The sequence below is a fragment of the Gambusia affinis genome, linkage group LG10 (genome assembly GCF_019740435.1).
Source record: "Gambusia affinis linkage group LG10, SWU_Gaff_1.0, whole genome shotgun sequence".
Lineage (NCBI taxonomy): Eukaryota > Metazoa > Chordata > Actinopteri > Cyprinodontiformes > Poeciliidae > Gambusia > Gambusia affinis.
Window position 1 is genome coordinate 8,624,225 of NC_057877.1, and position 14,435 is coordinate 8,638,659.

Consider the following 14,435-nt stretch of genomic DNA (forward strand, 5'->3'; position numbering starts at 1 on the left):
ATTGTGGCTGAGGACCTCTGAGGGGTAGCATCGTGTGTTGAGCCATGTAGCACAGTAGTCCCTTTAGTGGCTCTCTTATCTCTTTTGATACCATTTCGGTCTCTCTGCCTCTCTTCCCCCTTAATAGAACGATCTCCACCCTCTTGAATGATCAACTCATACTCCAACCACTCTGCAAAGTCTCTCAATGATGGTATTCCACTTTTCTGTGGGTAGAGGTAGCGGCGGAAAGCAGCACGCAAGTCTTGGGGTAGCTTTCGTGTGAGTCTTGCTACATGAGATCCGCATTGTAGCTCTATGTGTCCATCTTCCCCAAGTTGCTCTAACATGCCAACCAAAGCACGCACTCTTAATGCAAATCTCCTGAATCCTGTTGTGTCACTTGTATAATATTGGGCTCATCCATAAGCTCTGCTATTCTCTGAAGTGACAGTTGGTGAGGCTGGCCATAATGTTTAGTGAGTGAAGCCATCGTATCAGAGTAGGGGCAGAGTGAATTACTGTATGAGTCAGCAATTAAAAGAGCTTCTTCAAATTTAAGGTGGTCACATAGTACCTGATATTTGAACCTCTCTGTTGCGTCGGCTGGGAGAATATTATCAAGGGCGAGTCTTAATCTAGCAAATTGCCTGGGATCATCCTTTGTGAACTCTGGTATAGAAGGCAATGGTCCCCTGTAGATCTTCTCCCTTGTAGCTATGGCCATGGTGGGATCCAATGTTTGGGCAGGGGAGGGCATGTTGGTGTCCAAGCTAAGTCCAGCTCGTGGTTGAGATAAGGGGGTGGACTGTGGCACTCGGGGTTGAAAGTCAGGATCTCTGCTAACAGCAGCTGCGGTTTGTTGTTGTACATGTAGCTCTTGTAAACGCTGGCTAAGCTCTTGTACAATGGCTGGTGGAGGTGGAGGGAGTGGAGCCCACTGTACTTCCTGAATATCTGGATAGTCACCCAGAAAGGAGATTGGAGGTGGCGGTACAGGCCACTCCTCTGCTGCATTTTGTGTAGATGATACGTTGAGCTGCTCCTGCTGCAGGGAAGAGGGTTGCGTAGTTTGACGTGTGGAGAGCCAGGTGTCATCAGTTGAAATGTAGCCATCTGGTTGCTGTGCAAATTGTAAGCTAGTTGATCTCACCGTGGCAACATTACGATCCATCTGCCTCCTCATGTCTTTAACCATCAACTGAAGTCGATTATTATCTTCTTGCAGTTGCTGCACAATGGTCATGAACTCATGCGGGATGTTGGGTAACACTGGCGTCTGTCTGACAGCTCCAGCAAAACCAGAAGTCTGGGTGAAGGGTGTCGTCTCGGCATATCCCTCTCTAGTCTGACGCTGTTCCGACATAGTGTTTGACGGCAGTGTATATCCATCATATTCAGCCATCCATCCTGGTGGTCGCACAGCCCTCCGTGGACGTGCACCTGCTCGCTCGGGGTCATAATCCATGTTCACACTGTAATCACTCCACTCCGGCTCGAAGGACCATGTGCTGTAGTGTTGTTTACACTACTCGGGTTCAGAATGAAAATGGTGATCGCAGAATGTGCACCGATTAGATGCCCAGATGACCCCGAGCCAATAATGAAGCCAGGTGATGGTTTGACTCTTTAATCAGCCGGTTAAAACTGGTTTACAGGCCGGATGTGGATTGAAGGAAGGCGTATGCATAAGTGTGTGTGTGTGGTTCTACAAAGAAAAGAATAAATACAAATTACAATCCACCATGAATACAGATGCTCATTTACAAACATATTATAATCATATTATATGTCTGTTTCATTAATATTAAAGTTAAGTAAAGCAAAGGAAAGCAACTAAACAGAATATGGTTTACCATTTTAGAATATAAATTAGCTTAGCCTAGCCTTCGCTTATTCTAAAGAAAATCTTACAACAGAAAATGTTCGAAGTACTAAAATACACATATAATGCCACTAAAACATAAATACACTGCAACCTACCATTCATATGGACGCACACTCGAACAAAATCCCAAAACCACCTTCAAACACCACGTCTACTGGCCTGCACGGCTTCTCAAACAATGTTTTGGTATGAAAAAGAAATACTACTCACAAACGGCCGCGCCACCTAGTGGCGAAGCTCGGAACTACAACATGGCCTTCAGAACAATAATCGTCCAGTTTTATAAAATAACAGGACTCATGTTTTGTTTTAATAATTAGACAAGAGAAGCCTGGAACAAAAATAGAGCCGTGATGGGAAGTGTCTCCAGGAGATGCTGACTTTCTTACCGCGACCTGCTGACCTGACTCTAAATATCCCTCCAGAACTGAACTTCCTCAGAAAATGGAATTTGAGTTATTATTTAGTGGATGAATAAACGATGAGCACAGTTCAATCTTTAAAGAGATGAGAGCTAACCAATAAAAAGTGAAGTGAGATGAAATAGGTTTTGTAAAACAAACAGACTGAGCGATCCTGTGAGACCGAGCCGCTCTTTCTCCAGACTCCTCTTTCGACTGCGATGCAATCCGAGTGCTTTTCTTGTTTTACATTTGGTGCGTGGTCAGGGTGGGGAGCCTGAATCTGTGCTGAGCTGCAGGAGAAGGTGAAAAAGGCAGATTAAACCTCAGAATAGCTGCTCAGTGTTCCTCTAATAGAGCTCATCTTCCTCTGAGACTAATAGCTCATTACCACAGAACTGCCCCCGAGGACCATCCCACCCCCCCGCTTTTTGTCACCAGCTCCCAACCCCTTTCTCTAAACCCCCATATATGCATTAACAACTGTTAACGTCACAGTAAACATCATTCAGCCTTCTTTTTTAATGTCACATTCACTCCCAGAGTGAAATTGACCATTTAGTCCGACCGCTTTAACTTTCAGTCGACTCTCTTCTACCTCTGTTCCTCGTCGTCCCCTCGCAGGGCGGCTCTTGTCGACACTTTTCCTGATTTGGAAGGCTTGGATGAGAATTCCCCACCTTAATCTCCTCTGTTTCCTTACTTAACCCTCCCAGGGGTTTTCAGAGAGCTGCTCTGACCGGCATGCACCCACTGACGCGCTCAGAAACGACTGGATCTCGATCATTCCCTTTATGTACACTTAATGAGGTCTTGCGTCTTTTACTCTCCCACTCTCGCTCCCTTTTCTTTCCCTCACCCTCCTGTATGTCAGGGGACATAATTGTCATTCTGATCCTCGACAATTTGGTGTCAGATCGAATCATCGGTAAAAAAAATAAAATCAAATCTGCTGGGCTGCTGTCAGAACCTAGCCCGGCTGGATAATTATTTAAGTAGTCGTGGTTGAAGCACCCAGAGCAATATGAATTCAGCTCTTTGTTAATCAAATAAATGGTGAATATACATTTATGTAAGAAAAGAAGAAAGGAGAGGTTGTGTTTGTCGTTTGCCTTCTAAATGACAAATTCTTTACACGGCTGCTGTTGAGACAGGACATGTCTCTGCAATAAAGTTGCAGAGAAGTTTAAATCAGAGGGTGGCTGGACAATAATATTCCAGCCATGTTTAGTTCATTATCTGAAAAATGGCCGCCCACTTTGTTAACAAATAAGAGAGCAAAGGCTGGAAAGGAAACCGGCTCCATCTCATTTGCAAACACTTGTTATAGCAAGAGTTAAAGGAGACCAAAATGAAACTTTCTGACAAAGATGCAAAACACGAGGGTAGAAAACCAACACTGGAAAAAAAACCAACAACAACAACAACACAAAGACACTGATCCACCTTAAAACATGGCGGAGGAAGTCAGACCAGCGGAGGCAGGGAAGCTGGTCCGAGTTGTGGAGCCAAGTGCTGGACAAACCTGCTGCAGGAGACTTTGGAGAGCTTCACCATCCAACATGAGAAAAAAAACTAAACAAGGCGGAAATACCAGAGCTGAAGTGAAATGGTTTAGCTCAAACAAAGTATGACTTAAAGTGTTAAAACGGCCCAGTCAAAGTCCAGATTTGGAACAACCAAGAATCTCTAGAAATTTGATCTCTAGATGAGCAAATTCATTTTACAGAGTATTGACATAAAAAGGCAGAATGCTTTTTTCTGATTTTAATTTGAAAGGTACTTTAAAACCATGTATCTCTTCCTTGCACTTTGCAATGATGCACCCCGTGTGTTGGTCTACTCTACTCCATGGAAAAGCTACAAAATACATTGAAGATTAGATAAACAACATGAAAAAAACCACACACACAAAAAAAAATTAAAATTAAAAAACTGAGGGGTGAAAGAGAGCGTTGCTCTTTTTACTGTGACGGTGTTGACCTCTCAGAAATGAATTCATGCATTTCAGTGGAAACACAAATAAATTCTCGCATGCCCTTTCTCCCAGAAAGTGCTGGCTCAGCCCTTTGCGTGCCAGTCTTAGCTGCAGTCCTGATGTGATGGATGGTCTGCTGAACCCTGTTCCCATTAAAACTCTGTTGTCTGACGCCCCTCAGGAGACGCCGGACAGCAAAAACCAGCAAAGAAGAAACGGTGCGGCAACTTTGAGTCAAACTAACTGACTTTGAGATGGACCTCACACACCTGTGAGGAAACCCGGGATGTGGTTCTGTGGGAAAACCCAACAAAACACACAGAATGCAGATTATTACTCTTTAACCTGTTTCCAGGTGAACTTCATCACCCAGAACACTCCTGAACTTTGGCTCTTTTCTTTGAAATATTCCGTCGATCACCAGGTGATTAAATGCTACATTTGTATTTTTTCACCATCATCTGTCTCATACCCACTAATAAACCTACTCAAAGCTTTACAAGATGATTCAAAATGAATAAGCATTTGCCTAATGTACGGGTTTATAAATCTGCAAAAGCAAGGTCAGCTACACTGAGGCCTGCAGCTAAAAACAGCCTTTTATAGATCGATGCAAAAACGAAGGAAGGGAGGCACAGGAAGAAGGCGATCGGGGCAGAATAGGCGTAATTTAATTTTTTCCTGTCCTCCAAATAGCCTCTCTCTTTTCACCAAGATGCTTCGCTATTGATCTGACATAAGAGCTGTGAGCGAATGAATGAGGGGAGAGCAGATGAGTGCAGCCCTCCGCAAGACTGATTCAGCCTGACTGAGCTCCGAATGTGTGTGAGAGTAAATGGAAAAACCGCTTTGAGCCTCGTCTGGAGGATTTACAAAGTCGATCCTCACACGAATCCCGACAGCTCAGAACGAGACATGACATATGAAGTACATCTGTGGGGGCTTCACTCTAAAATGAGGGTTTGTTGGTTTGTTTTTTTTTGCATAGTGTAGAAGTAGTAAGTAACGTAGATTGCTGGGTATTGGTTTAATTTTTAAAATCAGATGAATATCTCACTGAAGTCTTTTGCAGTGAATAATAATATGTCACTATCTGAACAAGGTTGTGGGGTTTATATGCCATGCATGCTAGGGTGAAATATTGTGGAAGGAAAAACGTTGTCACCAACCAATCACCCTTCAATACCTGCACCGACTGCCCAGATACTAAAACACACCAGCAGTCTCAACACAACAATGTCAAAATATGGTTGGAAATACAAACGTGTGTGTGCTTGCTTGTTTGTTTATGTCGTTTTATGATGCTTTGATATGCACCGTGACATTTCCTCTGTTTTTACAGCTTATGATTTGTGAAACCTTTCTTTGTAATATACAAAAAAATGGGTCTTTCAGCTTCCCCCAAATATAGTTAAAATCTCATTTTTATTGTCATAAACTTGACGACTCACCTTGTCAGCTGAAAACCAGACAGTAACCTTAATAAAAGATTTTTAAAAAGTTAATTGGTGAATCCCCCAACAGCTTTGACTGTTTTATTGAGGTTCACTTTAATACCGTCGTTCAAATCAGGACTAAAGCTCAGTTTCATCAACAAGATGGAGATTTTGAGGTTCAGGGATCATTACTCAGACAATTCCTCAAGAGAAATTTCATGACAGGTAAAAAGAGATCATTAAAGCATTCTTTACAAGGTAAGTTTTTGCATGTGATTTTCCACCTACTGTCACCGAGAGCCTTAGAAATTACATAGGTTGCGAAATGATAACATGCAAATAAATCTTACATATAACGCCCAGCTGCATCCAAACCAAACCAAGGTTACTATGGCTAACTAAAACTAATAAATTAAAAACTGAAATTAAAAAAACATCTTCGTTGACTGAAATAAAAGTGGAGAAAAACTACAACTAACTGAAACTTTACTGTGTTAAAAAAACCAAAGCATATTGAAATTATAGATATATATAATTTTTGTGTTCATGAATCTATTAGTCTTTTGAACTGACGTGAAATTAATATTTTCTTCCCCACTCAAGCAGTTTACGTCAGCTGAGGTTGTCTGAGGTTCAACAATACAATTTCTTGAAAATGCTACCTTCTCTTGTGCGCCCAAATAATCACAGTACGACACTTTGACCTTTTTGAATTATGCACTTAAAAAAATGTACCAATGCATGAAAAAACTAAAACTATTATGAGAACTAAACTAAAACCAAACAATATTCAGCTAATAACAACCAATTAAAACTGGCGAACACAACCTGAAACTAACTGAATCAGATCAACAGAGAGTGACGACGAAGTAAAACCGACGTTTGTTGAGAAAATCCAACCCGTCAGTGATTAAAACACCCTGAGAGGCCTGCCAGATAAATGGGAGCGATGCACATTTGTTTTCTTTGTGTTGGGTCAGATTAGAGCGCTCAGAGAAGTCCTCTCCAGCTGCGCTCGGCGCCGGCAACTCTATTTATAAAGAGAGCGAGGCGCGGGAGGAGAGCATTATGTAGTGTCAATATTTTAGACAGCAGCAAACTACGGTGATATGTTGCTCTAGTAAGAGAGTGGAGAGAGGAGATGTCTGTGTCTGAATTCACACACACACACACACGCACACACACGCAGACACACACTCGGTGGCCTGGCCTATAATCGTTCCCATTTAAAATGCTAATTTGCTCTCTCCCGCAGGTGCCTGAGTGTGTTTTAGACTAAATTGCTCGTCATAGCGGGTCAATCTGAGCTTAATGAATTCATGTGTTCTCTCATCACACTTACCGATGCAGGATGGATGTCAGACGGCAGGCAGGTGCTCTGAGCACTTCAGGGGTTTGAGAGCGAAGCCCATGCCCTCTTCCTGCCTCCTCGGTGCGCTCAGATGAAGTTCCACATGTGCCCATGAATATTTCACTCAATCTCTTGGATTAGACTTGACCTGTGGCCTTCTTTGTTACGGGATAAATTGACTTAGCTCAGTGACTCTAAGCTACCAGTCACACAGGATGACCCTGACTTTGAGGTGAAACAGCAAAATGAAGCAGATTCCCTAAAATGATTGGGTTTCTGGCTCTGTTTGAAACAGTTTTGGTACACAGCCATAGGTTCTCAACTGCGTTTAGGTCTGGACTTGGACTGGGCCAAATACAGTTTGGTCAACATCATTTTATTGCAGCTAGGGCTTTATGCACTGCAAAAATGCAAAATATTACCAAATATTTTTGTCTATTTTCTAGTGCAAATATAGCACTTTGAAATCAAGACAAAACTAAATTACATGAGACTTTTTTTTGCAAGATCTTGGAGCTTATTTTCAGTAAACAATTCTTCAATATTGAACAAATATTGGTTCCCCCAGTAGATCATTTCTCTTACATCTAGTACTTTTTCATCATTTGTTTACTGAAAGTAAACTCTTATATTTTGCTAAAATGTTCTTTCTAAGTTAATTTTATCTTCTTTCAAGTTCACTAAGTTCTAGTCAAGTTCTAGCACAAGAACTAGACCAAAATGACTTGGTAAGATTTTGTGGTTTTGCAGTGTCTTTAAGGTCAGGTTCAAGATGAAACTCTTCCACTCTTTCTTTTTTCCCTGCAGGAGAAAATCCTCCCCTCAGCATGATGCTACCACCACCGTGTTTCCCAATGGGGATTGTGCATTCAAGATGATACTGTACAGTTGATAGTTTTCAGTCACACAAAGTGTTTCACCTGCTGGCCAAAAAGTTTCATTTTGGTTCCATCTGACCAGAGTTTTGTTTGTCCTCTCCTTAGCTTGTGGGTTTCTGGTGACTTTTCTTCCATATATCCGACTTTCATCGAATGCACCGCTAACAGTTGACTTGTTGATGTGTTGGTCTGTCTGATCTGCGAATTTCTGCATCTCCTCCAGCGTTACCACTGGTCTTTCTCCAAGAAATGCTCTCCTGTCAGCTGTGATCTTCTATTTCTAGAATGAGAGACTGAGACTAAACTCGGCTGAACTCTATCAGCTAATTCAGGGATTTCCACCGGGTTTTGTTTACGGGTGTTAGAGTAATTTGGGCAGAATATAAATGCTTGCTTCGCCTCTTTGCTTTGTTTGTTTAAAAAAAAACTTGCAAAAGAAAATTAAAAACAATGAACGCTTCTTTGGCTTTCCAAATATGCACCCACCTCACAAAAATCCAAATAAAATATATTAAAGTTTGATCATGGGACAAAAAAAGCCTCATGGTGAACTACATCATAATCAAGTAGTTTACTTTCATGGTGCTAAAAACGCAGGGAAAAAAAATCAATCCACTGATGCAGCGCCATCATTTCAGCACAGGGTAAACATAAATGTACACACACACATTTATCACCTCATGATTTTAGCTAAACTCTGTGCTTCATCGTCGTTTTCTTGCCGCAGGCTGAAACCAACGTGGAGAACGCAAACCCAGAGAGTGCAGCTCTCTGGGGTCTCTCACGTTGGCACAGGGCATTTTGCCTCCGGCTATGGAAGCGGGGCACGACGAGGGTTGGTTGTAACATTTCCTGAACGCCAAACGTTCCCCTGGCCAGTCGACATCGATCCTCTTGTGCTGCAAAAAATGGGGTTACAGCCCACCGGCGTGAATCAAAGATAATGATCCGCCAACAGAGAGGCTATCTGAAGGGTTAAGGAAACCAATAGCAATAAAAGTGAAAGAGAAAAACGTCCAGCATATAAAGGTTGCATGGACGATGTGAACCTGGCCGTTAGCAGTTTCTCCTCCAAAGAGAAGCAATTAGGAATCAATATTGGAAATGTGACTGATTTAGTGTGCATCAACAGCTGTGATGTAATGCTCAATGCACGGCTATAAATTAGCTCATAGAGAAGTGGTTCCATGGAAAGCTTTAATGTAGCACGCACAGACACACACACACACACGCACACATGCATGCACGCACGCACACAAGCCATGCAATCATTGTAACCATGCAGAAAGAAGCAAGAGGCTTCTTGCTAGCCTGTATTAGCTTTTGCCTCTTAATAAAAATTCAAAAATTACAACAAGATTCCAAAAAATAAACTAATAATAATGTTTGAAACATGCCTGTATGATGGCTCAGCTCACTTCTTTTACCATCTGTTGTTGAGGCTATATTTTATTTCATTCCATGTGGGCTTTATTTGGCTAAAACTATAAGTCTGGAACAACAAACAGGTGAGATCAACTCCTCGGTTCAAAAATGAAACACACATCCTCAGTGTTTCCTCAGGAGCTGCATCTCCATTCTGCAGCCCAGAGATTTAAATATCTCACATTTCCAGGGGAATTAAGTTCATCTAAAGGAGGGGATTACAGAGAGAGCCTTACACCTTTATGGTGACAGGTGTTGGCCTGCAGATCGCTCTAGATCGAAACAGGAAATGACACCTCGTGAATAGGTGGCAAAACTATTTATATCCCTGCAAAAAAAAAATTACATTACAACTCAGTGTATTTTATTTAACAAATACACAACGCCATGTCAAAAATATCAAATTTTCATCAAAATACACATAGCTCGTAGAGTGAGAACGTTTGGAAAGGGTTGTATAGCTATTTGACTTACAGAAAAATAAGCATTGAAATATATCAGTTAACCTGAGAAAAGTTTATTTAAGTGTCTGTCTATGTCCCTTTCATTTAAAAGGCGATGTTATATTACCTGATTCACACTGAATAACTGGCCAGCATTTCATGGGGATAAGAGTCTTTTGCATGAATGTGGACGAATCCAGCGCTTGCTGCCACATTAGCTAAACTTCAATTTGAGAGTTCAGTATTTGTTTGTGAGGCTCGGAAAACCAGAGGAGAAGCGGCTGAAAGAAGAAAAAAAAAAAAAAAGGCCCGCTGGCGTTTTCTGATTTACTGATCGACCTGTGTCTTTATTTAACACATGTGCTCGGTGTTCGTGGGCGTAAAAGGAACCAAGCACTTCTGGTTCTAAACTCTATCGGGGCTGGTAATGAGCCGTCTCTCCAGGCGCTCTCGTCCCTGTTCACTCAGAAACCCCCCAAACCTCCACCGTCTGGCTGCAGGGGGACATCAGAGACTGCTTAGTCAGCGGCGATGGTTATGATGCAGGAAGAGAAGAAATGTGATAATGAAAAAAGAAATCTAATAGCAGTTTGAATATTCAGCCACACTCTCACTGCGTTCCTCCCTGCTCCCCCTCCGCTCAGCTCCTAATTCCTCTGCAGCTGGTTTGCTGCTGGCCTTTCCCTTCTCCTCTTGTTAGCCGATGTCTGTGGGCGGATAGCGCCGCTTCACTGACCCTCGACCCGCGGAATACCACTCATCCTGTCTTTCTCCACGTTTTCATCCAACTCTCAGCACCAGATTGTTCTGCTGCAGCATGCAGCCACAGGGCAGGTGTAACGTTTTCCTTTAGATTTCACAGGATCAGCGGCCACTTAGGTTTAAACACACTGTAAAAAATGAACTTAGTGGGTTATCAGATTAACAAAAGAATATCATGTACTTTTAACTAAAAAATGTCATGTTTCAAACAAAAACGTGATACAATTATGTTGGATAAACAAAAAATTCAACAACTTCACGTTTATGAAATTTAATCATGTTGAGATAACACGATTCATTACAGTCAGACTGAGCTTGTGCTGAAGCCGAGTGAGATCACGGGATATCACGCGAGTTCACGCGAGACAATAGTTTTGATAACATGATTCAATTTAGTCAGATTCATTTCCCTCTGAAGAGGGTCTAACGAGATCAGGGGATCACGAGAGATTATGAGACCTCACTGTTTTGCGCCTGGGAAAACTTCGGAGTGGTTTTAGTTACACATTAAACTATAGATATTGCACTGTGAGAGACTGGCGACCTGTCCAGGGTGTACACCGCCTCTCACCCAGAACGTAGCTAGAGATAGACACCAGCAACCCTCCTGACCCCATTAGGGACAAAGGATGAATAGAAAATGGATGGATGGATGGATGGATGGATTAAACTATAGATATTTGTTTTTCTCTGCAGGTCACTATTGGCATTTAACATAGACATAGACATAGACTGACTTTATTGTCATTTTGTATGCACAGGGTGTATACATAACGATATTTCGTTGCATATACATTTGCTTTAAATTGGAATAATCATAATATATTAAGTTCAGCCAAAACATAATAGAATAGCCATAATAACATAAGTTGAGCCAATTCATTTTATTTAAGTTAGAATAACCATAAATATATTAAGTTGAGCCAACACTTTGATTTAGAATTTGATTTTGAGTTGTGGACTTTGACTGGGACATTGCAGGACATAAATTTGCTGCTGTGTCTCCAGTTGATAACCCATCTTGAGTCAGGTTTATTGCTCCAACTGCATAAAAAAGTATTGAACTGAACTATTGACAAGTTACCTAGAAGTTAAACTTTAAATTATTATCAACACAATAATCAAACTGGAAAGGTTTTCCATTGTATGTCCAAACTGGACTCATTCATCAATCTCTCTTGGGTAAATTCAACAAAGTGCGTCGACCAGCCGCAACGTCTTCTAATACCTGAGCACATTTAATTAATAAACATTCATAATACAATCATTCGCACAGAAATGTCCTCCTCCAGCTTCAAATGACTTTTAACGGAAACGTAAGAGCTTAAACCCCCCCAAATAAAAAATGAAAAATAAAAAAAACACGCCACACCAGACTCAAACTCAGCTGGGGTTGAATGAAAACAAATGAAAGCAGCAGAGGGTTCGACTCAGGAGCCCCAGGGGTCAGCCGTGTCCGTTGGCCTGGTTCTGCTCTCGTGGGCCGAGATCAGGTTGGGCCTCTTCTTTTGGCAAAAGGCCCCAACTCCTGAGCAGTGCGAGGCGCTGAGCCGGGGGAGTGGAGAAGTACTCCTTCTGTCTCTCTGAGTAGGTCTGTCCCACAGGGACGATGTCTCGGTAGCTCCAGTCCTAGTGGCAAAGAGAAATTGTGAAATATGATTGTTAAAAACAAAAAAAAATGGCTTGGAATAATCTAACGTTTATTTGGTAGGTACCGAGCTTAATTGCTATTGGAGTAAGGCTAGAGAGGATTATACTAAATATATTGTCTCGGTTAGGGATTATGACATTGTTGTCAATTTCTAATGTCTGGTTCACCTTTTAGGCACCGACGTTTTAAAAACTTTAAATTCTTTCAGCAAATATCTGTTTGTTTGTTTTTTTAATTACAGAAAAAAGATTAAAAAAAAATATTTTTTATTTATTCTCAGAATCTCCAGCACACAGGAGAAACTCCAGAGTTTCAGAGAAGGCAAAACTGTCACGTGACTGCTCTTTTATCTAAAGGTTATCTGTCTGCAGCTGTTTGGATTAAGACAGATTTATTTTTTTGGTGTGTGTCTATAAGACGGCCTGTGCACCTGCCAGTGGAGGTTAAAGGCCTCCAGCAGCTTGATTCTGTCTTCTCTGGAAGCAACGCAGTCCGGAGGATCGGGCTGCACCAGCTCGGCGCCCACCGCCACATCCTCAAACACCAGCAGGGCCCGGATGGCAAACCAGCCGCCAAAGCTCGGATGAATGCAAACTCCAAACATCTTCTGCTGAATAGACAGACGAAACGGATGAAACTTGAGGTGGAGAAACAGCGACAACAACAAATGTTCCTTTTTTTTTGTTTGTTTTGACGAACAAAACGATGGCATTACTCTTCCGGCCCAGGGCTGGTCTGTGACGTCAGACTGCTGGTAGTAGAACGCCGCTCCAGACACGTGCGCGGCAGTCTGCGCCAAGAACTTCGGCTTCCTGCTTGGCAGCAGCTCGTAGTCGTACCTCACATCCACCTTCAGTTCTGGGAAACACTGAGGGAGAGAAGAAGACGATATTTAGACGTTCTAAACAAGTCAGAGATGACAAGAGCAAGCCGATGTAAATTTGCGAAACGCCAGAACGAGAGAAGAACTGTTAACATCCCCACCAAACAGTAGAAAAGCAAAAACAAATGATACAAGATTTTCTTCTTTTTTTAAAAAAATAAGGTGAAAAGTGTGGTGTGCATCTGTAGTCGGCCCGCTACTCTGATGCCACTAGATGACATCCAGTGCAAGAAAACTAGTGCTGATGTCCTCCAATGAGTCATTTAATCTCAGTATAATCCCAGCGGTTCTGCAAAAGCCTCAGAGGGCTGTTAGAGAACATTAGTGAAGAAACAGCATCATGGAGGACAAGGAACACAGTAAGCAGATCAGAGTGCAGAGACGTAAGATATCAAAACTGAACTCTTTGTGTGATGAAAAACTGGCACCAAACATTGATTTGAACACATTATTCCCCCCAGGTGAAACACAGTGGAGGCCCCATCATGCTGTGGGAGGGTGTTTCTTCTACAGGTGCAGGGAAGACAGTCAGAGTCCTATTGGAGGTGGCAAAAAGACCTAAGACTAAGGGGAAAGTTCACCTACTGGCAAAACAATAAAATGTGCTTAATTTTCCAGTATTTAAGGCAAACTGCAAGAAAAAATTTTAGTAGGGTGAATACTTTTTCCAGGCAATGAGTCGTGATCGGAGTTAGTCTGCAAAGATATAACCTGGCATGTAAGCTGTGAGTTCCTGCAATAAATATTTAATATAATGTAATAACCAGATTCCTGTATCTGTCGGAGCGCTTTACTTCTGCTCTCACCTGTGAGACTGCAGTGGAGACACAGTGCCGGACACATTGGTCTACAGGGTCGGATGGCTTCTGAATGCTGCTGCGCTCCAAGAAGGGCAGGAAGGCTTGTTCAAACATAGCAGGAGTGCTGAGCACCACCACGGCCAAGGCATCATCTGGGTAAGGCAGGTGAAAGGAAGGAGGCAACACTGAGTTATACCAGCCTACCTACAAACATCGAGGAACAAAAACTCCGATAAGAGCAAGCAAAGGAGGAAAATGTCAACAATTTACATGTAAAGCTAATTTGCTTCAAATCCCAACTGTTCAAATTAGCTTTACAAGTAGCAAAATATAAATAAGAATTAAGTAAAGCTAAACATTGATTCAAATTAGAAGCGAATTCAACTAATCAGGATGCTACCATACCTTCAGAGGGAACACTTCAAACCCTAGTTTAGTTAAACAGCTGCCTAGCGGTCCTATTACACCCTCCACACTGGCAGAGGAAGCCGCCATTGTTGCGTTGGTAACGCGAGGCATTGAATTGTGGGATGTGGTGTTCTTTTGCGAGCCACATCGAG

At 42.1% G+C, this 14,435-nt stretch overlaps 2 protein-coding genes across 3 annotated transcripts; both read right to left on the reverse strand.

Moving 5' to 3' along the window:
* Positions 1-349: 349 nt before the first annotated feature.
* Positions 350-2,130, reverse strand: LOC122838916. Its single transcript, XM_044129965.1, has 2 exons — positions 1,963-2,130; positions 350-1,687 (listed from the first exon to the last, which is right to left on the reverse strand). Exon 2 carries the CDS (start codon positions 1,445-1,447, stop codon positions 350-352), a length of 1,098 nt encoding a protein of 365 aa, XP_043985900.1. The 5' UTR covers positions 1,448-1,687; positions 1,963-2,130.
* Positions 2,131-11,876: 9,746 nt separating this feature from the next.
* Positions 11,877-14,409, reverse strand: mmachc (metabolism of cobalamin associated C). Of its 2 annotated transcripts, none has more exons than XM_044129024.1 (5): positions 14,281-14,409; positions 13,882-14,079; positions 12,908-13,060; positions 12,623-12,799; positions 11,877-12,170 (listed from the first exon to the last, which is right to left on the reverse strand). In XM_044129024.1, the coding sequence occupies exons 1-5, from the start codon at positions 14,392-14,394 to the stop codon at positions 11,988-11,990; spliced, it is 825 nt and encodes a 274-aa protein (XP_043984959.1). In that variant the 5' UTR covers positions 14,395-14,409; the 3' UTR covers positions 11,877-11,987. The 2 variants fall into 2 exon arrangements, with proteins under 2 accessions (XP_043984959.1, XP_043984958.1); XM_044129023.1 differs by having other exon boundaries at positions 12,623-12,802; positions 14,281-14,395.
* Positions 14,410-14,435: the final 26 nt, after the last annotated feature.